The sequence below is a fragment of the Prionailurus bengalensis genome, chromosome B3, assembly GCF_016509475.1.
Source record: "Prionailurus bengalensis isolate Pbe53 chromosome B3, Fcat_Pben_1.1_paternal_pri, whole genome shotgun sequence".
Taxonomy (NCBI): Eukaryota; Metazoa; Chordata; class Mammalia; order Carnivora; family Felidae; genus Prionailurus; species Prionailurus bengalensis.
The window spans coordinates 44606846-44631937 of record NC_057355.1 but is presented as its reverse complement, the minus strand read 5'-3'; the positions used below and the strand labels follow the sequence as shown (position 1 = coordinate 44631937).

Genomic DNA, 25092 nt, shown 5'->3' with positions numbered 1-25092 from the left:
TTCAGATCACCATGACCAACCTCTTCCTTATAAAGGAGGCGCTGAGGCCTCCAAGTGAAGAGTTGAGCCCAAAACACACATGCAGGGGGATCAGGCCTCATGGCTCTCAGCTTAGACCTATTCCCATGTTACTGGGCTACTTGCTTAAAATACTTTCTCATGTTTTAAGTCTTCAAAGTGGGGAAGGAAGAGGGAGGGAGGGAAGGAGGGGTGGGGTGGAGTGGGGGAGGCATAGATCCACTCCATCAAGGCTCGAGGACAATTTCAAATGGGCAGTATATGGAGATTTGAGGGAGAATGAAGAGACAACAAAAATGCCTCAATCAGAGCCTGACAAGAGGAAGACAAAAGTCACCTACCTTTGGTCTTGATGGCCGTTTCAATGTTCAGAGCATCACGCTCAGCATCAAAATTGGTGTATGCTTTGACCGACCCGTATGCGCTTGGGGGAGTGGAGTGCTGAGGTTGAAAGACAAACACACTCAAGTCATAAACATTTCAAACCCTCCAGCTAAAACAGCCCTAAAATGGACTTTTTTCCATTGTTTCTTTAAACAATTCAAATCATTCGTAAATTAGGTAACTAGGGAAGTATCAATGTGCCCATCACACAGAGGATAAGAAACTTCATCATTTCTAATGAGAATTTGTCTTGAAAGGCTCAGCTACTTTAGAATACACCATGTGTATTTCCACTTACCCTATTTCTGGTGCACACTCAAAAGCAGACAACCCAAAATTGGGCCTCCTGGCTCTCAGCTGAGGCCTATTCCCATGTTACTGGGCGTTTATCTGGTAAGGCTTTGGAAAGCATGAAACTAGGCCGGTAACAATGTGAAACAAGCTGAAAATGTGGTAATGCCTGAATGACAAGTGTGTTTAGCCAAGTTTTTGCTACAGGCATATGAATTTCCACTGGGCCTGTATCACTGGGCTCACAATTCTTTAAAATATAAATGTAAAATGCTGACCTGCTTATTTTAGACTATCAGATAAGCGAGGGAAGCCATGACACTAAGGTGGTCAGGCCTCATGGCCCACAACCTCTTTCTGCTCACCAAGTTCCTGCTCCTCTATCTCTCCGTTCCCTCTCCTCTGCTATCTTTAACACTATGCCTTGAACCCTATGTCTACCACTCTTCTTATTTTCTTATCGCCTTTTAAACAATACCCTCTCCCTTTTCCAATGATCTGATGGCCCCGCTCCCACCCACCCCACCCCACCACCCCAGACTGAGGGAAGGACAGTAGAGGGCATCTACATCACTTCCTTCCAAAGCGTTAACTTCTCTCCTTCCTTGAGAGCTTTGGAGCTTTCCTCCCTGCTACCTGGTCCCAAAGCAAAGGACAAGCAAAAGAAGACAGACACTGGTTTATGCTGTCAGTGGAACCATCCACCTTCAACATCAAGACTAGTCCATCCCCACCACCTACCCCAAGTACATAACAGCCATCATGATGTGATGACTTTGCCTTGCTTCGGTTTCTGGGAAGAGTCCCAGACCGAGGTGCCCTGACTTACCTTTCCACCCACGGGCAACACAATATGAGGCATCCCAGCACCCATTTCACTTGGTTTTATTAGCAGTGAGGTTATACGGGTAAGTAACTATGATGCCATCCTCTCATATATCTCCCAAGGCAAACCAGAAATCTAAGTTCAAGACTGGACAGAGTATTTCAAAATGTACTTGTGATCATCTTGGCCAAATACTGAATCCATTTAATATTTAAAACTCTGAAACACAATGGATTCTTAAAGTATTTTCCATCTAATTTTCCTCAACACTCCCGTAAGATTATATCAATGGAAATGAAACATACATTCAGGAAAAGGTAAGGACAAAATGCTATTCTGAAGTAATATATTTATTATGGTGGCTACAAAATGTGTTTGGAAATCTAAGAAGAACATCTTAGATTATTAGATTATTATTATTAGATTATTAAAACATTATTAACAATAAACAATCAATTATTTACATCAATTATTTCCAAAGGCAAGCAGTCTGGTCATTGAGCCATATCATATAAGGCTTTATTTCTCAGGTCCTATGTTGTCTTATTCCAAAAACAACAGTGAGTAGGGAAAAGTTATAAATAATTTATAAATTTTCTGGAAACAAAACTAAATGGATAATTGAACCTATTACCTGTAAAATCCACTTGTTTGAAAATCAAATTATTGAGGAAAAGTGATTTTTTTTCTTCCTTCAAAATATGGGGGAAATTGGCCCCTGGGTGGCTCAGTCAGTTGAGCAGCCGACTTCAGCTCAGGTCGTGATCTCTCAGTTTGCGGGTTTGAGGCCTGCATCAGGGTCTGTGCTGACAGCTCAGAGCCTGGAGCCTGCTACGGATTCTGTGTCTCCCTCTCTCTCTGCCCCTCCCCTGCTTGCGCTCTGTCTCTCTCTAAAATAAAAAAAACATTAAAATATGGGGGAAATGTGGGACATTTTCTATTGCAGGCCCATCTCTCCACACAGAGACATGCATCACACTAAAGGCTACACGAGAAGCCAACTTCTGAAATCTGATACTAAAAATAATCTAATGATCAGATCCATTAAGGAATAAATTATTTAGCTCTTGGACTTGTCTGGACCTCAACATGCAGCTTGTAAGTGTTGCCAACAACAGTGTGCACAAGTTCCAAGAGGAAAGGTTAAAAATATACACTATTGGGGCACATGGGTGCTCACTCAGTTAAGCGTCCAACTCTTGGTTTTGGCTCAGGTCATGATCTCACGATTCGTGGGTTTGAGCCCCAGGCTGGGCTCTGTGCTGACGGCTCAGAGCATGGAGCCTGCTTTGGATTCTGTGTCTCAGTCTCTGCCCCTCCCCTGCTCTCACTCTGTCTCTCTCTCTCAAAAATAAATAAACATTAAAAAATTTTTTTAAAAAATAACAAACGTCTAAGTCCTTGTCTAGAACAACTTCCTGTACACTGTAAGAAGTCCAAAACACACAAGGATCATTTTCAAGATGGCTGTAGCTTATGACAGTCATTAATAAAATGGCAGGGCATGACATTAAAAGACATGTATCATCATAACAATTACTACCATTGCCATGCTAAGTATATAGCAAGGTAAAACTCCAGCCACTCCAATGTCACTAGTGTATGTTCAATTTTAATGTGATGCCCAAAAAGTTTCCAGTGCCATAACATTTCTATCAAATTGAACTACTAGGAACAGCAAAAGTAATGGGGAAGGAAAGGGGAACAAAGACGGGGAATGACTGTCTATATTTTGTCCTCATTTTCCCTAGATTCACAAGGAAAGAGAGTAGAACAGTTATCCAGAGAGATGTCCAATTTGCAAAAATTACACAAAGTGAAAATGATATACTTACATCACCCTCCAAGCTGAGCTTGCAGAGAATTTCGTGAACAGTAGACATTTTGAAAGAAGCTGGGGAAAAAAAGTACAACAAGAAAATATTTATGAAGAGGCTTTCCTTTCCCCTGAAGCGCAGTGATTCATTATACTAATCTCTATTTCTTGGACCATTTCATCTGAGGATATTAGATAATTTTTGCAAATAGATTCAATTCCTATCTTATGATTGGGAAAATTAAAGCTGGGAGATGGTATGCCTTAGATTTGGGATGGACTACAGAAGTAGCCAGTCTTTCTCCTGTTCTGTGTAAACAGAACCTGGGGAGACTGATTTGTGAATATAAAAACATAATGCTTCCCAAGGCTAATGCAACCTGTTCAAACAGGATAAAACTGAGTCTTCCACTTCTCATAAAAAGTGATAAGCTTGTCAAACCAGCCACTGCTCCTGTATTTCTCACCAGTAATTTAACCTATTGAAAAGGACCTGAAAACCATGAGTGTGGCCTGAAATCAATAGCATTGCACACTGGCCCATTCTGTCCATACTTATTACTATCCATAATTATTTTCTAACTCACTGATGTTTAGAAGATATTAAACTGTTTATGAAAAAGACAATGGACAGATTTTCTAACATTAACTCATTCCATAAAAGACTGATCCTTGTATTTAAGATTCAAAATGGCTGAAATGAAGTCATCTTCCAGTTAATACACTTAATCGGGCTGTGACACTATAGCCTGATGAATTGGCTTTCCAGCTTTGCAATCACACAGTTCTCGGAATTGATACACCAACCTCTGCCAATGAAAAGTGCCCAAGTAGCAGGAAATTTATCTCAACTGAGACAAGAGAGGTCATTTAGCACCATCATCCCAAAATAAAGAAAACAGAGCAGAGCTGTATCCTGAAACAGTGGGATCGACAATTGAATCACAGCAACGTTCACTTTGATCTCTCTGTGCTTAATATTCTTTGATCAAGGAAATTATGCCTATGCAAATCCTGCTTTCCGTTCTCTTCCAACAGTTAGCATGGTCTAAGTATCTTCATAAAACTGGCTTGGAGGCAGTGTTTGGCACACACATTTGTTAACTCTTCTCAACACTTTGGACGAAAAGCAGGTGCCAGGCTCTGTGTTGGATGGAGGTGTAAGAAATGTAAGAAAAGAGGATTCACCTTTATTTGTGCTTATAGATATATTTTTGCAAGATTTTCATCCTGAGCTCTCTCCTAGACCACCCCTCTGTCTTCGAGAAAACCACCGCTATTCCAAGTACCCCCACTCCCTCAGCCCTCAGACACCCCCACCTGCAAATATGTCCCACCACTGGGATAGAATCCTGACTGTAAAAAGTCTTGCTCTATAAATAAACTGTGGTACCCAGACAATGGAATATTATTCAGAACTGAAAAGAAATGACCTATGAAGCCATGAACACACATGGAGGAATCTTAAATGCATATTACTATGTGAAAGAAGCCAGTCTGAAGGGCTACCTACTACACACATGGTATGATTCCAACTAAAATGACAGTCTGGATAAGGCAAGACAAAGGAGACAGTAAAAGGATGAGTGGTTGCCAGGAATTAAAAAAGAGGGAGGGATGAACAGAGGATTTTTAGGGCCATGAAACTACTGTGTATGATACTGTAATGGTAGCCACTATACATTTGTCAAAACCCATAGAATGTATAGTACCAAGAGTAAATTCTAATGTGAACTATGGGCTTTGAATGACAGTGATATGTCAAGGTAGGTTCATCAGTTGTAACAAATATGCCATGCTGGTATGTGTGGTCATGCATCTCTAACTGAACTGTCCAAAACAGTGGCTACCAGCCACACCCGGCTATCAAGCATTTGAAAACTGTCCAGTCCAAGGTGAGATGTGCTCTAAGTGTAAACTACACCCTGGATTTTGAAGACTTACTATGAGAAAAAGAATATAAAATATCTTTTTTTTTATATTAATTATATATTGTATTTATGATATGTTAGGTACATTGGGTTCAACCAAATACATGATCTAAATTTAATTTCACCTGTTTCTTTTCCTTTTTTTTTAAACGTGGCTACTAGAAAGTTTACAGTTGCATGTGCAGCTCACATTCTATTTCTGTTGGGCAGGACTGGTCTAAAGGATCCCATGGTGCCATGGTCCAATCCTAGCCCAAAAACGTCTGCAGTAGCCAGGTTACTGGAAAACCAAGTTTGAGATTTCTTGTCAAGACAAACAAGTTTGAGTCTGCCTTGATAGAGCAGGAAATCTCCTACTTCTACTTGTGGAAAGAAACATTCCAGAGGATATCACCAGTATCCATCAGCCTGAGAATCACCTAAGCAGAATTCCCTAGGACACTAACCACCCAATCCTGACCTTGACTACCACCCCTGAGGCTTAGTCAGAACTGCAATAGGTCTGCAGTAAGGGATGAACTGTTGTCACTCACCTGGAAGAATTCTAGTCCCAACCGTAAACAGCTAAGAAATAAAAACACCGAAACAAAAGCAAAACCCTGAACAGAGGACTGCTAAGTCAGACTTGCAGACAGAATTGTTTCTCCTCACAGAGAAGTGTGGATTAAAGTCCACTTCTTTCTTAAATCAGTTACCTCACATTGGTTCTGATGTTTAGGGAATCTCAACCACAGAGGCACAGTAAGTTTTTATTGCATAGTTCTTCCTCTAAGTTGCCTTTCCGGCCATGAGCACTGGCTTTGCAAACAGCTGCCTAAGCTTGTCCCACGTGGGACCCTCGTTACCGTATAAGTCAAAGGCAATCTGATATACACTCTCCATTCCTGTTAATTCTTCTCCCACAGCCACAACACATTGAGGAGAGCCAGAAAATAGGGCTTTTTTTAAGCGCCACAAATCTTCATCTCCATTTTATCGTCCACAGTTGTGCTGTTCTTTCATCAAATCAATCCTACATGCTACTATCAATTAAATTCTTGGGGCACATGAGTGGCTCAGTCAGTTAAGGGTGCAACTCTGGCACAAGTCATGATCTCACGGTTCCTGAGTTTGAGTCTGGTTTGTGAGTTCGAGCCCATCGGGCTAGCTGCTGTCATCACAGAGCCCACTCCAGATCCTCTGTCCCCCTCTCTCTGCCTCTCCCCGCCTCTGAAAAATAAACATAAAAAAAAAATAAAATTCTTCTATTTCATCTTATTGAAATAGTTAAAAACCCATCCTTCAGTGGTATTCTCTTATTCCAGCTTGGGGCAGCCCTCAAAGACTGGCACAGAAACCCCATTTCAGTGCCCTCTATGTACTCCCCAGGAAAAGCGGACTTGAGCCCAATAGTTACTTGCTTCTCCCCAAACACTGTACTCCTTTCATCCACAGCACCCTGATGCCTGCTTCCTCCCCCATACCCTTACCTTTACCTCTTTTTCTAGTTATGGAGACAATACCCATTCCTGAAGTTACCACTACTCTGGCATCTGCTAATGGGGTGGCTGTAGCTACCATCCCAGATGCTCTCTCCCACCTTTCAATGCCAAAAGCACTTTTGGAAGATGTTTTACCTCATCTTCCTCATCGAGTCTTGATCCCCCACAAATTTAAGAGTGCCTTGCACACTCTAGATGCTAAATAAACTTTTAGAAATGAGTTGGTATTTGGCATAATTAACATTTATATTTGTATTATTTATAGCCATTCTGCAGAAAAAGCAAAATGATCACAATAACCACAAAATATCCATGACATTTGCTATAACTCAACGCAAGTTCTTTTCTATCCAATAAATATTTCCTATTTCGTGCAAGCTTAATAACAAATACATTTTCACCTTACAAATAAAATATGGCCCTTGTTTCTTCATCCGATCCCCTGGCAATGCAAAGCCATTTTGTGAACAACTGACTAGTCACTAGAAGAAACAGTCGGCTTTGCCACTTATAATGCTTGTTAAAACATCAGTTAGCATAGTACGTTTGATTGATGAGAATGTGCCAGTGCAGCGCTACTCTTGAAAGCAGAGAAAGTCTTGGTAGTGCTACTGTAGGTTACAAACGCGGGTAACATGCAAATAATCAATAAACCCCGAGCAAGCACACACTTGGTCTGCACTCACTGAGGGCTATGACAGACACACACAAAACTGTGAAATGCAGACTCCACCCCCGCAGGGCTTTCCAGCTCTCTTTCCTTCCTGCCCCAGTGAGACACCTGAGACATAAGCCCAAATTACTCAGCTAATGAGAATGGAGGCAGGGCCAGAATCTGGGTCCTCTGACTCTTGGGCCTTCACCTTTGCAACTTCACAACAGTTCTTCATTCCAAAGACTAAGACTCAGGCAGAGAGAAAGATAAAGTAATTAAGGGTGGGATCAGGTAAGAGCTTTCTGGTGAGGTACTGACTAGATGGAGAACAGCATTCACTCGGGAAGGTTCCAACCAGAGAAACATGGGGGAAAGGCTAGGGAGAAGAAATGGAAGAGACGGTCTATCCCTGGGTGGTGGGAGAACCAAGAGGACAGGTTTAAAACATGTCTAATGTGGTATCCTGTGGGGGGCCTAAAATATTGGATTCTGAATGGTGCAAAATTAAGATTGGCTGTGGAAATACTGGAGAGCCAGAAAGCCAAAGTGATTTGTTCACCAATGCTTGCAGTCAGTATCTGTTCACCACAACATTTGCTGTGGAGGCTGAATTTTTTGGGGGGGGAGGGGGTGGTGCAGGGGGGATGCAGAAGGGGAGGGAGAGGAGAGAGACACACAGACAGACAGACTCTTAAGCCCTGACGTGGGGCTCAGTCTCACAACCGTGAGATCATGACCTGAGCCGAAATCAAGAGTCAGACTAAGCTTAACCAACTGAGCCACCCAGGTGCCCCTGGAGGCTGAATTTTCTTACTTAAGCTCTGCCTTAGTTTACCTAGTGCTTTGAGAATAAAATGAAGTCTACAAGCCATGAGACAATTCCACTCTCACCTATTCCACATCACGGTGTAAAAATTGTGAAGTGTTTTAAAAGCAGAACAACCACTCCTTGCCTGGCAGACTTCTTACAGAACATGAAAATGGCAGTCTGCATCACTCTTTCCAGCACTTTGACCTCACCCAGATCTCCAACTGGTTTCAACTTGTAAAACAGAAGGGAAAAAAAAGTCAGCAAATACCATCTGTTGGTGAGTTAGGATCTGCATGCACCAGTACCTTCCATTCCCAGGGAAGGGCTGGCTGACAAGACAAGATCATTAAAATGGCTCTTTATCAGGTAAAGTTTTCTCGTTTAAGAAAATAACTGGAGAGGTACAGAGTGACTTACTGAAAGAGCCACACCTACTTCAAACAAGTCTGAAATAATTCACCACCGGGGTGAGAACACAGACTCACTGTGCCCCTCCCTGCCCCAGCCATAAAGGGAACAGTTTTTTCCTCTGGCCTTGAAAATATTAATGAATGAAGATAGTTAACTGCCTGACTGGAAAAGCTCTTAGAGTACAAAGCCAGACATTAATGAAATCTGTGCAGCTGTCGAAAAACAATCATTTACATTTAACATAAGGACTGTCTTAAAGATACTTAAGGGGGCGCCTGGGTGGCTCAGTCGGTTAAGCCTCCAACTTCCTCCAACTTCGGCTCAGGTCGTGATCTCACAGTTCTTGAGTTGGAGCCCTACACTGGGTTCTCTGGCTGAGCCCACTTCAGATACTCTGTCCCCATCTCTCGCTGCCCCCCTTCTGCTGCTCATGTTCTCTCTCTCTCAAAACAAGTAAAAAAGATTATTAAAAAAAGATACTTAAGGATTTGTCCTTTTTAAAAAAAAACCCTGCATTTTAAAAAATATTTTACTGTTTCACTTCAAACATGCAGTAATAAAAATGGTACAAGTGAAACAGGTTTAACTATGCCCATAAAAAGAAAATTAAAACAAAATTTGCAAAAAACAAACAAAAAAAGTTGAAACAGACAAAGCAAACCCAAGAGTCAACACTACAAATCAAAAACAAGTCCTACTAAAAGGAATTAGGAACCAGGTCCAGAAAACCCAAATACTAATTCACACAAACAAACAAACAAAACCATGTTGCAACAGGGCTGGTCTGCACAACCAAATCTGAAATCTGAGTATAAACCAGCAGTTTCGTGGACACACCCACTTTACAGTTTTTACGTGGCATGTTGATGTGTTGCCACAAAACACAGCCCTAGCAACCATGATGAATCAATCAGGAACTGGATGATACAAATGAGGATTTTTAACGCGAAAATGTGTGGGGTTGGGAGTGTGGAGGGTTGGGTTTCCCCACCAAAACCTTTCCTGTGCAGAGTTCCAGGTCCACAGGATCAGACTGGGATTTTAAACCAAAAGTGGGGAGGAGGAATGCATGAGTGGGGCTGGGCGTGGAATTCATATTGTACTCCGTCCACTCTTCACCCCACCCCCCCCAAAACATCTCTACTGAAGAGAACATTCCTGAAAACACATACTTTTCTCCTTGGTTTTACGGTCTTGATCAATGCCTGAGTCACAGGGCCAAGTCATTCTGCAGAAATCCTGGAATTCTGCCCAGTGGCCTTGATCTAACTGAGCAGGGCGGACACAACAGCACTTGCTCTGGCTTGCTCGTTTGCTGCCAGACCTGTATCAGGATGTGTCTGTTTGCTACCTACAGACCTACGTGGCAGCCTCCTGTTCTCAGAGATTCTCTGTCAGTCCCCTGACATGGGTTTGGAGTGGGTGGAAAGAAACTGGCAGGAAGAATGAAGTCAGCTGGCATGAAACACTTTCAGGGTTGGGAAATCAAGGTCTGCACATCTACAGTTCAATTTCAGTGTTTTATGACCCACTTATTATATTTCTAATGGGGTCCTGATGCCTACAGGAAAGAGTCTAAACTCAGCATTCAAGATCTTGACTCTGGACTCTACCTACCTTTCTATAAATATCTCTTACACAGCCCCACACGAATGCACACATACAAATACGTATGTGTGTGTATACACACATACACACACGCACGCACACACCCCTAGCACTGCAGTCACACTGGACTGGTAATTCTTCTCCAAATACACTGAGCACAGTTCTACTACGTCTATGCCCAAGTTCTTCAAGTTCCCTCCTCTGGGAACACCCAATCTTGATCAGCTGACATCCTCATGAGACTTCAGGATACAAAAAATCATGTACTTTTCTCCTGCACCTCTCCCTGCCCTGTGCTCCTGTCTCCTGTATATGAAGGTGGTCTTCCATTGTATCTGCTCATAGGGTTTGTCACATTCACTTCTGTTTCCTCACAGGTCTGAGCGCAGTGCCTAGCTAACAGTTGGCGTTCAAACGCACTTATGGATAGTTTACACACACTGGGTCTTTCCAACTTATGTCTCCTATTTCAATGCACTCTTGCTCAGTCTTCTTTCTCCCCTTCAGGCTAAACATCCCCAATGCAGTTCCAGTTCCATATATTCTGAGCTGGATTCTTAAGCGGCCAGCTTCTGTGCAAATCTTCTCAAAGCCTGGCAGAGGGGCGCCTGGGTGGCTCAGTCGGTTGAGCGTCCGACTTCGGCTCAGGTCATGATCTCCCGCTCCATGAGTTCAAGCCCCGCATCAGGCTCTGTGCTGACCGCTCAGAGCCTGGAGCCTGTTTCCGATTCTGTGTCTCCCTCTCTCTCTCTGACCCTCCCCCGTTCATGCTCTGTCTCTCTCTGTCTCAAAAATAAATAAGCGTTAAAAAAAAATTAAAAAAAAAAAAAAAAGCCTGGCAGATCACTTCAGGGGCAGCCTCCTTCTCGTCTTGACATACAGCCCCTTCCAACCCGCAGCACCCCACCTCTGTGCTGTTAGGGTCACTTGGGCTCTAGCTCTGTCCCCTAGACAATGTGGAAATGTAACCTGCATCTCCTACAGCATGGAATGTAAGGAAGGAGGTGGAAACGAGGACCTGCAAGTGGCCTCTGGACTCCCATTCCCTCTGGGTTAAGAGTGTGCACACTGGGTGTGGCCAGGAGACAAAGAGCAAGGACTCTAGATCACAGCCACTCCCTTGAGTTGGAACTTCCCACACCAAAACTGGGATTAGAACTCAGACTACTTGGATGCGACTGCCTTCTCTCTCATAAGACTGAGAGCAGAGGACTTAAAGTTTCAGGGTGTACCCCAGAAGGGAGATTCAGAGGTAATCTCAGTGGAGTCACTCAAAACAAGCCTGGGCATCTCCTGACCCCTACTGATGACCTGCTTCCCAACAAAAGAGATGGAGACTGTCTCTGGCAACAGGAGGAAAAGTATACCAGTGAACGGGTGGAAAGAACTTTTTTAAAGAACTGGAATTTCCTGAGGTAGCCTCTAACTAGAACTGGGTGTGGCACCGGGGAAAATGAGGGAGGTGGAGTCCTATGTGCAAAAAAAGAAAAAAGAGGAGCATTCCATTTCTATTTAATTCTAACAATCAAATCCAGAAGGCAGGTTAAGTCACTATAACTTTAAAGGTCACTGCCACAGGCAAGCTAAATATGATGCTCAGGTTTGTGGAACAGCTGGATTAAAGGGGAAATGAGCTTCCACCAAGTTTGGAAACTAAATATTCATTTGGGAAAATGTAAAGTTCAAAATCCAACTACTATCTCTATAATTCACTTATTTTGTCTGTTTTCTTTCACTTCCTGCCAGACTTGAAGTCTTAAGAGCAGAGACTGTTTTGGTTTTATTTGTTTGGTTTTTGTCTGTTTTGTTCAGTCTTTTATACCCAGTACCTATACCTGTGAGTAGAACATAATAGATGCGTAATAAATGCTGTGGAATGAATGGATGTTCAAATTAGCCCAGGAGACCCTGGGACTCCTTTTTGTGACCCGCCCACTCTCCATTAACAAAAAATGCCTCTGCAGGCCCACAGCCTGCAAGAGTGTTAGTGCAAGATTCCAGTTCCAACGGTGCAGAAAGAGCCTACAGCCCTCAAAATCAATAACAATTATAGAAGGCTACCTACCTTGCCAAGAAAACTACTTAAATCAGAAATTAGTCAGGAAACTAATGGCCGTGAGAGCCAGCATAATGTCAATCAATACAGTCCTTTAATAGCTGGAAGACACAAAATGTTAAATACTGAGATGCAATCCAAGACCAAGAACCTAATCAAAGCCAGTGAGCAAGCAGTATTTCCTGGGCATTTGCCACAGATAGGCTGTTTGGCTCTGTGGGAAATTACAAAATCCAGGAGGTCTCCAAATCACAAAAATGCACATTGATGGTCACACCCTTTTACTACAGTTGTGATGGATACTTTTGGAGAAACCCCTGAAGCATCTAGATAAGAGATGGACTCAGAAGAAAGAGAAGTGCTAAACTGAAATGTGTTAATGTCACAGGCCAGAGGACTCCTCTCCAGAGGTTGCCTCTGTGAACTTGGCCTCATCTGAGATCTTCCCTCACAACGCCTGAATGTTGTAATTATGCGGCTCCTTAATTCCATGGCCTCTAACTTTATAAAGCATAGATGTGTTTAGGTTAACAAGCTTTTCTTGGTTTTTAAATAATACAACACCTTTGGGTTGCTGAGGATTTCAGGATCACCAACCACTCTTAACTTCATAAATATTGGTTCAATTTGCTAGTCTCTAGCTGGGTGTAAGTACACTGATGTGGGAAAACAGGACTGGATAAGCCTAATGGCTTCTGCAATATGTCAGAGAAGGGGGGCACTAAGGACACAGGAGGTAGGTGAAAAAAAAACAAATTGGGGGGTGAGAGGGGGCAAAGATCTAATTTTCCAATTAAAATAATTAATCAGGGCCAACCTTAAAATTAAGGAAAGTTCCAGAATGACATTTCAGTGATTTACTCTTCCTACCCACATACCCTCCTTTATCCTCCCACCTTTCCTCCTCACCATCACCCGCCACCAAATTAAGCATGTACTATCAGTACAGAATTTGGTACAGAATTTAGATACAATCCATGTTAATTAGGAACCTAAGCACCTCTCTAACATTGTTTCAATGAGAAAGTGCATTCTGCATTCTAAATCTCCAAGTTCCAGACCGGCACAGCAGAACCCACTTTTGGACAGAATCCATCAGTAGAGTCAGTCTAAGCTCAGGGGCCCAGACTCCTTGACTCTAGATCTTATGGCTTTAGGTAAAGACCATTTGTACCCATGAGGCCACTGCTCTTTTAGATTCAGAATACCCACAGCATTAAAATGGCAAATCTTAACCAAAAAGTGACAATCTGCAATTGTGGGGCACTTCGTGTTTTCAGTATGCTTTACATATTTACTTTTGAATGTTTTTGTTTGTTTGTTTGTTTTTTTAATCTTCAATGATAACCCTGTGTAGGTAAGAGCGAGCATCCTGAAGCCACTTTCATGGGTAAGGAAACTGATGTCCTCCTCCCTACCTTCTCAACAGCCAGTTGATGGAATCCAGCCCTCCACTCCAGGGGCTGAGACCGGCCTCCCAGCTGCCTGGAGCAGCCCAGGGGGCCTCGCCCTTTTCTGTATCCTGGTCCCTGACTCACTGCTGCATCACCGGGAGTAACAGTCAAGGACAACCCTCTTCCTTCCCTTCCCCCAAGCTTGGGGGACTTCCTTCCTGACGCAAAAAATGGTCAACCAAGATACTCTCCAGATAACAATGAAATCAAAAGTTGCTCTCCTACAAGATAATCTAGGCAAAGGAGAATAAGCTGAGTTTTTTTTTCCTTCTTGGTTTCGTGTTACCGGGTAGCTATTACAAACTCCCACACCTCAAACCCCCCCCCCCCCCTCCGCCAGCTGCTTTCCTCCTGCGGGTCGGTACAAGTTTCACAAAGGCGAGGTTTTGTTTTGTTTTTCAAGTAAAGTAACTTGAATCTGCTGGGGGTTACTTTTTAGATGGCCGTAAAGCTTTTGTTAAACGTGGAGGGAAATGCCCCCCAGACCGCCCCGCCTGGGAGCCGAGGCTACCCGAGCAGCCACACCCTGCCCACCACCCGCGCCCGGCGCGTCTGGAATGTAGGGCCTCCCTCCGCTCCCCTCCCTGGCGCCCCTCTCCAAGTTTCCTGGGAGCACTGCGGGGGGGATACCCGACCCCCTCCCTCTGCCCCGCACCCCCAACGCCGGGGCGCAACTGGTCCCCCTCACCCCTGCCCAGACCACCTTGCTACTGCGCCGCTCTCCACCTCGTGCGGACCGTCCCTCCAGCCCCCTCTCCTGGACGGCCTCCCGAGGCCGTTCCCGTGGCCCAAGCCTCTTTGCCAGGCCCTCGGCCTCCTTTTCCGCTCCTCCCCGCCCCGCTAGCGCGGCGGCCCCGGGGCCATAGCGGGCGGGCGGGGCGCGCCCCGCTTACCTGGGCCGGGCGCCGAGAGCAGCGAGCGTCCCCAGTTGTGCAGCAGAGCTGGCTGCCCTGGGTGGGGCTTTTATAGCCGCCACATCCTCGCGGTGCAGGCGAGGCCCGCCCCGCCCCGCCTCCCCCGGCCCGCTCCCACCCGGAGTCCGGGTGACTCACCCTCCCGGACCCGCCCGCCCACTGGGGCGGCCTCGCCCAGGAACGTTCCGGAGCAGCGCCACGCGGGAGCTGTCCCCGCGCCCACGGCCCTGCCCTCCATTAAAACACCAATGAGGCTTCCTTGAGGCCCACGTATCAGCTCGTTTCTTCTTCCCTCCTTTTACTTTTTTAGCGCCACGTCGAGTCCCCAGCCCTGGCTTGAGTTAATAAATTAGCAAGTCTTTAGTAGGCTCGGAGCTTGGTTAAATCACTTTTTCTTTTTTTTCTTTTCTTTTTTTTTTTTTTTAGGCATCAATGCAATGGAAGGAAGAATTGTTCCAAGAAACATAAATCGGGATTCCCCTGAACAGGGGCCGTTGGCATCCAGCTCAAGCTCTCCGTTACCGTCTGCAAGCATATTAGCTTAACCTCTGACCAGCAGTTCCCGGGAGGAGTGGGGCGGGCGATCCGCCGGGTTCTGCCCTGCAAAGACCGGCTCTCCGGGGCCTCGCAGCGGGCAGTCGGGCCCGGAGCCAGGGTTGGGGTGGGAGAAGCGGGTGGGAGGCCGAAGCCAGGAGCCAAGATCCCACCCCACTCGCGCCCGGGAGGAGCCCGTTTTCCGGAGCGCGGTCCGTTCAGCTTCTCTCCACGCCTCGCACGACCCCGCCCCGCACGCTGCGCGTCCTCGTGGCAGGCCGTCCGGACTGGGTGGGGCCGGTGGCTTTGAGCCTCGAGTTCCAACAAAGAAGTTCCTCCCTTCCCTCTTTCATAACTGCCGCTCTTCCGCAGCCTTTTTGGTTTTGCTCAGTTTCTTGCTTTTTCTCCCCTGCTATTTTCCACAAGCCACAGTGGAAACATGTAAGCAAACGTGATTTTGTGTGTGACTGCTCAAATACTGCATTCAAACTTCAAACTAGCAGGAATGTTTGACTAAGAATCCCAAGGACGTCTCCCTGCACCTTTGAAGTACTTCCTTTCTCACCAGTCACCGAACTCTTCTCTACTCCTCGTCCTTCTGTGTTTTAATCTTCCATCTACTGTAAGGTCTATTTTCACTTTCCAGTTGAGCCTCATTTCACTCTTAGGAATCAGAAAATGATAGGAAAGCCAAGAGACACAGGTTGCCATGCTCACGGTCACCTAGCAGGCTAGACACAAAGGGGGTCTATGGACACTCACCCCTGAGCTCACTGTTACCCAGTTCATTCCCTTGTAATTATACATAATAGGCCCTATCAGAAGGACAAATAGAAAATAAACCAACTCTTTTGGTATAATTTCTGATTTACATTTTTTTTTAATGATTTTATTTTTAAGTCATCTCTACACCCAACATGGGGCTCGAACCCACAACCAAGAACTCAGGCTGCCAGCCAGGCACCCCCCCCCCCTTTACATTTATATACAGCTCTTAAATTTAGGCTGAAAGCCTTGCAGGCAGAAATCGTGTTTATCTGCCTACTCCTCAGAACATTTTGGAACAGAAAGGGAAACAGACTACACAGGTGGACAGAATTCTACCTCTTTTCTATTCCTTTCAGGGCATGGTGCATAGCTTCTTATTCCTACCTGTGTGTGGTGGGACCTCTACAGAGCATAAGATTAAATTCAAATCATGGAATACATTAAAGCCACCAAGTATCCAAAAGAATGTTTTTTTTTGTTTTGTTTTGTTTTGGTTTTTTTGCTTATCTTAGTTACGACTTCAGCAAATTCATAAAGATCTGGGCAAGAGCCAGAGTTTGCTTCAAGCTACAGAAATTTACACTGATATTATCATAAAGCTGAAGCTATTAGAAGCCATGGTTTGCTATTTCTGAGGAGCGTGGGACCAATTCTGCCAGTATAAAAGAACTTTTTAATCTCTTAGTGCAAAGATTCTCTTTTTCCTTTCTATTCCCCCCATAGTTGGGGAGGATGTTTACTACAAAGGATCTCAGATGAGGTCTACTGTTGTACATACTGACCCCTAAAGCCTCTATTTTACTCACACTTTGTCTGCTGTACCTCAACACGGCTAATAATACCTACCTAGCAATGATAAGCACTAACAAAAAGGATAGAATAGAATAGAATTATTCACACAGAAACAGAATGTTAGAGCAGAGAGGGATCTCAAGACCAACTTGCCCAATCCTTAATTTTTATAGATGAAGAACCTGAAACCCAAATAAAATCTCCTACCCTGTCCAGAAATTAAATAATGCACTCAAGTTATTTATTGCAAGGTATCAAATTACCACCAAAACTTAGTGGTTAAAACATAAATAACCGCTTATTTACTCATGATTTTGCAATTTGGACAGGATTCAGTAGGGACAGCTTGACTCTGTTGCACATGATGCTGGGTGGGGCAGCTCAACTAAGGTTGGAAAATCAAAAGTGGCTTTACCCATTTGTCTAGTGACTCAGCAGGGGTTGCTAGAATGTCTGAGAGCAGGCTAGGTCTCTCTGTCTCTTGGTCTCTCATCCTCCAGGTCCTCATCTCTACACCAGGGTAGTAATGGTGCTGGCTTTTCAAGAAGCAAAAGGTGAAGCTGCCAGGGCTCTTAGCTTGCAGGCTATACAAAAACAGCAACAGGCTGGATTGGCCTCATGGGCTGTAGTTTTGCTGATCCTTGCTTCAATCCATTGTCTTTTCAGTGTTGGGCTTTGCTTTTCAGCCTCTTGACTACACTGTCTGAGATGTCTTTCCTTTTCCTTAAGAATGGCCCATATTTGGGGTGCCTGGGTGGTGCAGTCAGTTGGGCATCTGACTTCAGCTCAGGTCATGATCTCACAGTTCGTGGGTTCAAGCCCTGCATCGGGCTCTGTGCTGACAGCTCAGAGCCTGGAGCCTGCTTCGGATTCTGGGTCTCCCTCTCTCTCTGCCCCTCCCCCACTCACACTCTATCTCTCTCTCTCTCTTAAAGATAGATAGATAGATAGATAGATAGATAGATAGATAGATAGATAGATAAGAATGGCCCAAATTTGTGGCTGAGTAGCTCTCTCAATATACTTCATGCCAGTAGAAACTCAAAGGTCCAGAAACTTTTCGTTTTGTCCTGTTTGTGTCCAAGCTGACAGTTCTTTTATTAATAAAACTTATCTTTAAAACTCGGTGGATTTTCTATAAATCTTAGTGAAGTTCATTCCAGGCTCCAAAATTTATATCCAATACAATTTTCTCAAAAACATTATGGGTCTTCTGTAAATCTTAATGAGGTTTAACTCCATGCTCAAAAATTCACATGTATTATGCTTGCTAAAAACAGACCTCTCTCAGGGTGTCTGGGTGGTTCAGTCAGTTGAGCATCTGACTTCCGCTCAGGTCATGATCTCACAGTTCATGGGTTCGAGCCCCACATAGGGTTCTGTGCTGACAGCTCAGAGCCTGGAGCCTGCTTTGGATTCTATGTCTCCCCCTCTCTCTGTCCCTCCTCTGCTCACGCTCTGAACTCTCAAAAATAAATAAACATAAAAAAAAATTTTTTTTAAACAGACCTCTCTCTCTACTTGGTGCTTGTCAGGCTGGACCAAAGCACTTAAGATTCCTAAAAGACCTGAGATAGTCTTCAAAGTATCACATTAAATCTCTCTGAAATCTTAAAAATAAAAGAAGGTTTTGTAGCCACACATGATTTGATCTTTATCCCGAGGCCATTTCTTACTTTGTAAACCTTGTACTGGCTAACAATTCTGTTTGGAAACCAAACATCTTTCTTTAGTGATTTTTCCCCCTCTTATACTTAATCTTAAGAGGCAAAAAGATGACCATTCTCAGGATTCTTCCTGGAAACCTCCTTGGCTAGATTCAGAGTTCATTGGGCACATTTTCTATCATTGATGTTACCATAGGCAACAGTGGTGTTAAACATTCTGCCAATACATAGCCTTTTTCTCCAACCTCCTCACTACTCTTTCAACATCCACTAACCATCTACTGTCTGGTTACTGCCTGGCAGTAGGGTCAATGCCACATATTTGAGGTTTTTGTTACAGCAACACTCCATATCTGGTACTAAGTTGTTTCAGTTACTGATATTAGGAAATAAACCACCTCTAAATCTTAGAGGCTTAAAACAACCACCACCATTTGCTTATGATTCTGCAAAGGGCAGAATTCGCTGGGTCAGCTCATCTCTGGTCTATTTAGCAGTGGCTAGGGAGACCCAGATGAGTCTGGAAGATCCAAAAGGGCCTCTCTGCAGCAAGGTAGTTGATAGTTTTTAGGAATGGAAGTGGAAGCTTCCAGGTCTAGACGGTAACATTGTCAGTTTGTCTGTATCCCACTGTTCAAAAAGCAAGTCATTTAACCCAAATTCAAGGGGAGGGGAAATAGATTCCACCTCTTCATAAAGGAAGTGACATGTGTTGAGAGGGGTGGAAGGAAATATTGGAAATCACTTGTGCAAACAATCTAACACAGTACTTAAACTAGTAAGTAGCAGAGCTGAGACTAGAATATATGTTTCTGCCTTTCCATTACACCATATTTTTCACATACCACCATTTTTTCAGTGACACAAAGGCTGGCTCCAAGTCCTCTGTTATATGGCTTAAAGTCTCTCTAACCATTTAGCTGTTATTTCTCTGAGCCCTGCTGCATATAATCAGTACATAATAATGGCTTGTATTTGAATATGTGGCCAGAAGAAGAAAAGAGTATTTGTAAAATCTAACATTCAAATAATAGGCATTCTAGCAAGAATAAATAGGTAAAACAAAGGGAAGAAAATCATCAAGAAATAATCAAAGACAATTTTCTAGAACTGATGGCCATGAGATTTTACACTGAAAAAGTCACAATAAATAGAAAAAAACAAAAAAGCAACAACAACAAAATAACAAGCCTAACACACAAAGGCACATTACCATGAAATTTCAGAACACTGGATGGAAACAGGGAGAAATTCCTAAAAGAGTCCAGAAATTTTTAAAGGTCATACATGAAGGGTAAGAAATAAGAATGGCATTATACTCAGCATTCAAATCTTGGTTTCTAAATACTATTTTCCAGTAAATGAAACAATTCTGCTAGGAGAAAGGGCTGGTTCCAGAAATGGGGCAGAGAAAATACATGTGAGCTTTGTGTTAAAAAACTTATCAAAAAGACACAAAAGCCAATTTTAAGGGGCTCTCCTCGCTAAATTTTGGGATAATCTGAGCAAATGACAGGAACTGATGGAAAAATGATAGGAACTGATTATAGTACACTGAATTGTCTAAATTGATAGTTTAAAAAATACACAAAAGATAGGATAAGGAAGCTCTTATTTACAGAGGAATGCCAACTTATAAATGTATTAGGAAAGAAATATGAAGTCATTAGTTTGCAACTAGAATTCTATACCCATCCCACTGTAAATCAAGGATGCATGCATAAGAAACATTTTTCAAAAATGCTGGCTAACAGACACATGAAAAAAATGCTCAACATCACCCATCATCATGGAAATACAAATTAAAACCACAATGAGATACCACCTCGCACCAGTCAGAATGCCTCAATTAACAACTCAGGCAACAACAGATGTTGGGGAGGATGCAGAGAAAGAGGATCTTTATTGCACTGCTGGTGGGAATGCAAACTGGTGCAGCCACTCTGGAAAACAGTATGGAAGTTCCTCAAAAAATTAAAAATAGAACTACTCTACAACCCAGTAATTGCACTACTAGGTATTTATCCAAGGGATACAGGAGTGCTGTTTTGAAGGGGCACATGCACCCCAATGTTATAAGCAGCACTATGGACAATAGTTGAAGTATGGGAAGAGTCCACATGTCCTTTGACACATGAATGGATAAAGAAGATGAGGTATGTATGTGTGTGTATATATATACATAGGTATATACCTATGTATATATACATATACCTATGTATGTATATATATACACACACATATACACACATATACCTATGTATATATATATACGTATATATACACATAGGTATACACACATATACCTATGTATATATATATACGTATATATACACATATACCTATGTATATATATATATACACACACATACATACCTATGTATATATATATACGTATATATACACATATACCTATGTGTATATATATATATATATATACACATATATACACACACATAATGGAGTATCACTCGGCAGTCAAAAAGAATGAAATCTTGCCATTCACAACTACGTGGACAGAACTAGAGAGTATTATGCTAAGCAAAATTTGTCAGTCAGAGAAAGACAAATATTATATGGCTTCACGATACAAAACAGATGAACATAAGGAAAGGGAAGCAAAAATAATAGAAAAACAGGGAGGGGGACAAAACATAAAAGACTCTTAAATACAGAGAACAAAGAGGATTCCTGGAAGGGCTGTAGGTGGGGGGATGGGCTAAATGGGTAAGGGGCCTTAAGGAAGACACTTGAGATGAGCACTGGATATTATACATAGGGAATGAATCACTGGAATCTATTCCTGAAATCATTATTGCACTATATGCTAACTTGGATGGAAAGAAATAAAAAAAAGAAAGGAAGGAAGGAAGGAAGGAAGAAAGAAAAAGAAAGAAAGAAAGAAAGAAAGAAAGAAAGAAAGAAAGAAAGAAAGAAAGAAAGAAAGAAAGAAAAGAAAAAAAGAAAGAAAGAAAGAAAGAAAGAAAAAGAAAGAAAGAAAGAAAGAAAGAAAGAAAGAAAGAAAGAAAGAAAGAAAGAAAGAAAGAAAGAAAGAAAGAATTTTAAAAATGCTATTTATACCCCTGGACCCTGTGTTTGTTTCCTAGGGCTGCCATAACAAATTATCACAATCCTCGGGATTTAAAACAACAGAAATGTATTCTCTTACCGTTCCAGAGGCCAGAAGTATGAAATCAAGGTATCCACACAGCCATACTCCCTCTGGAGGCTCTGGGAGAGAACCTTCCTTGTCTCTTCCAGCTTCTGGTAGTTATCAGCATACCTGGTGGCTGCAATATTCCAGTATCTCCCCATTTTCACATGGTCTTCTTCTCTGTTTGTGTCTTCTCCTCTTCTTTTTTAATTTTTTTAAAAGTTTATTTAGTTATTTTGAGAGAGAGTGCATGTCCACGTGCGAGAGAGCATAGAGTGAGCAAATGGGCTAGAGCAAGTTGGGGAGGGACAGAGAGAGAGGGAGACAGAATTCCAGGCAGGCTCCGCACTGTCAGTGCAGAGACCTTAACTGACTGAGCCACCCAGGCGCCCCTACTAGTGCAGAGACCAATATGGGGCTCGAACTCATGAACCATGACATCATGACCTGAGCTGATATCTAATGTTTAACTGACGGAGCCACCCAGACACCTTCCCTACCCCTGGCTCCTGTCTCTTATTAGAACACTTGTCATTGGATTTGGGACCCACATGGGTAATCAAGAATGCTCTAATTTTGAGATCTGTAACTTAATTACATCTGCAAACATCCTTTTTCCAGATAAGGAAATAATCAGAGATTTTGAGGCTTGGGATATGGACACATAATTTGAGCATCACCATTCATCCCATTACACATTACACACCCTTTCTTCGGAGGCTCCTGAATGACGTGCTCCACCAAAACAAGAGAATAAAGCAAAAATAGGAAGCACTGGATCTAGACAACTGGGGACTGAATGCAAAACTATGTGAAGAGAATTCTCAGAAAGACAAGGAGGAGAGAACTCAGAACAACTATGCAGCAGGTATACAGAGCAAACAGTCTAGACTGGAGAAGATAACTGAAGGCTCTAGCAAGGAGGCCTCAAAGGAGTGGGAGGAAGTAATTGCCCAAGGTGTTTGAAGGCACTAAGAAGAAATGAATAGCTTTACTGAGTGGTTTGGGAATGAATTAGTGAGACTGTCAAGAAAAACTATCAAATAAAAACCTCCAGGAAAGCAAAAAATTATTGTATTTTATTGAGTGTTTTTCTCATCCCAAAACTCATATATTGCAACCTAATCCTCCATGAGAAGGTATTTGGAGTTAGGGCCTTTGGGAAGCAGTTAGGAAATGAAAGCAGAGCACTCCTATAGGATCAGTGTCCTTATAAAAGATGCCACACAGAGCTCCCTCACCCTTTCTCCACATGAAGTCACAGTGAGAAGACAGCCATCTATGAACTAGGAAGTAAGTTCTCAACAGACCTTGATTCTGGACTATCCAGGCTCCAGAAATGTGAGAGAATAATTTCTTTTGTTTTTTTAATAGAGATTTTTAAAAAATATTTTTATTTATTTTTGAGAGAGAGAGGAATGAGTGGTGGAGGGGCAGAGAGAGGGAGACACAGAATCCCAAGCAGGCTCCAGGCTCTGAGCTGTCAGCACAGAGCCCCATGTGAGGCTTGAACTCGTGAACCATGAGGTCATGACCTGAGCCAAGGTCGGACCCTTAACTGACGGAGCCACCCAGGCACCCTGTTTTTTAATAGAGATTTTAAAAAATGTTTATTTATTTTGAGGTTGGGGGGGAGGGAGGGAGAGAGAAAGGGAGGGGGGGAGAGGGAGAGAGAGAGAGAGAGAGAGAAAGAGAGAGAGAGAATATCCCAAGCTGGCTCCATGCTGCCAGCACAGATCCCGATCCCGATGCAGGGCTCAACCCTGTGAACCATGAGATCATGAGCCAAAATCAAGAGTTGGACACTCAACCAATTGAGCCATCCAGTGCCCCTTAATTTCTGTTGTTTACAAGCCATACAATCCATGGTAGTTTGTTGTGACAGCCCGAAGACAGAACATGTTATACTCTCCAGAGATAACCACAACAATATTTCCCATCCCATATGCTCTGCTAGAACCTTGCCACTTCTCCATCAAGGGGAAGAGTGTATCCCCATATCCCAGAACCGCATCATGAACTATTTGACAAACAGACTAACTGCAGAAATCACTCTGTGTGACTTCTGAGGCTAGATCATGAATGCATTTCTACCTTACATACTTGACATGCTTGCCTTCGAATCCAGCCATCATGCCATGAAGAAACCCAAGCAGTAACCTGTGGAGAAAGTCATAGGAAGAAGAACCAAGGTCCTCAACTGACAGCCAGTACCAACTTGCCAGCTATGTGAGACATCTTGAAAGTGGACCGTCCAGTCTCCAGTTGAGCCATCTCAGCTGAAGCTTCATGGAGCAGAGATAAGCCTTCCCCAAACTGCAGAAAACAGGTTTGACTAGAAAATCTTCAAGTTCTCTTTGAGCTCTAAAACTCATTCCTTAATGTGCAAAGGTAGTATATTTAGGCCCATTAATCATGTATGTGCACATGGATGTTACTAGACATAAACAGGTTTTATCTACTCATTAAAATAAGCATCATAGACTTTCTAAATGCAAGTACTTTAACAAAATTGTAACTGTTTACAAGTAGATCACTAGATCACTTTTATCAAATATGATCAGCTTTCTTCTTTCCATTCCATTCCATTTCTTTACATTCCATTTTTGTCCAAATTGGGAAGAGTATCCCTTGTGTAATTGAATATATCCAGATATAGTTGTTGCTTTAGTTCACACGCTGGATCATGGATCCCAGCACGTTTTTAGTCCTTAGGTTACTCAAATGTATAGCTATGGCTGCGAAAGAAACATCACTTTATAGTAAAATGAGTCTGTGTAGAATATTATCAAAATAAAAATAACAGGAAGCTGCTGAATATCTCTAATGCTGCAAAGGAACTTAGATTTCTAATAATGTGAATGTGTGATACACTCAGGTAATTTACCCTGGGGACACACGTATGCAGATGCTATCACTACTGACAGTGTACAAATATTCCTCCCCACTCTGTAAGGGGACATTAGCAAAAAGCAGTATGGAGCCAGTTTTGTAACCCAAGAGACCAGAGACGGTGCAGGATGCTATGGAAGAACATCAGAAGTGAGGTAGATCTAAGCTAGGTACCAAGGGAGGGGCACAGGACACTATGACTTGTTAAAAAGTCCACAGGACAAGAGCAGATTCTGGACAGGAGATGAAGCCAAGGTTCAGTAGCTGAAACAACACAGAAGCAAGCAGAAGGGAAGCAAGGAGTGTGGTAGAAAGGCTGTAGGTGGGGCCAAAGTGGCATGTGCCTGCCTCTGTGGCCCAAGGACATGTGATACCTGGACTCGGTTGACATGAAGAGTAGGCACCAGTGGTAAATCATTCATGCCATTTCTTCAAATAATGCAAAAGAGAAGGAGGAGGAGAGGAAGATGATGGAGGAGAGCACTGTGAGGGAGGATCCTGGGCTATTTTGACACAAAGAGAAACAGATTGGGAGGCCTGTACTCCTTACCTAGGCATACCTGTAATCTCATCGTTTCCATCCTAATTTCTCCATCTGGGAACTGCACACGTTAGCCCAGACCATCTGT

The 25092-nt window shown here is 43.1% G+C and overlaps 1 protein-coding gene across 3 annotated transcripts in view; it reads right to left on the bottom strand.

The window, feature by feature from the left end:
- ANXA2 (annexin A2) overlaps nucleotides 1-14747 on the bottom strand; it is a 43545-nt gene extending 28798 nt beyond the window's left edge. Inside the window, exons 1-4 of one of the 3 annotated variants that reach the window (XM_043555292.1) lie at nucleotides 14636-14674; nucleotides 12298-12389; nucleotides 3355-3413; nucleotides 360-459 (exon numbers count right to left, since the gene is read on the bottom strand). In XM_043555292.1, the coding sequence (XP_043411227.1) occupies nucleotides 360-459; nucleotides 3355-3402 (148 nt within the window). In that variant the 5' untranslated portion in view covers nucleotides 3403-3413; nucleotides 12298-12389; nucleotides 14636-14674. Of the gene's footprint in view, nucleotides 1-359; nucleotides 460-3354; nucleotides 3414-12297; nucleotides 12390-14445; nucleotides 14471-14635 lie in introns of those variants that run through there. The other 2 variants (XM_043555291.1, XM_043555293.1) reach the window with 2 other exon arrangements.
- Between the last annotated feature and the right edge of the window lie 10345 nt (nucleotides 14748-25092).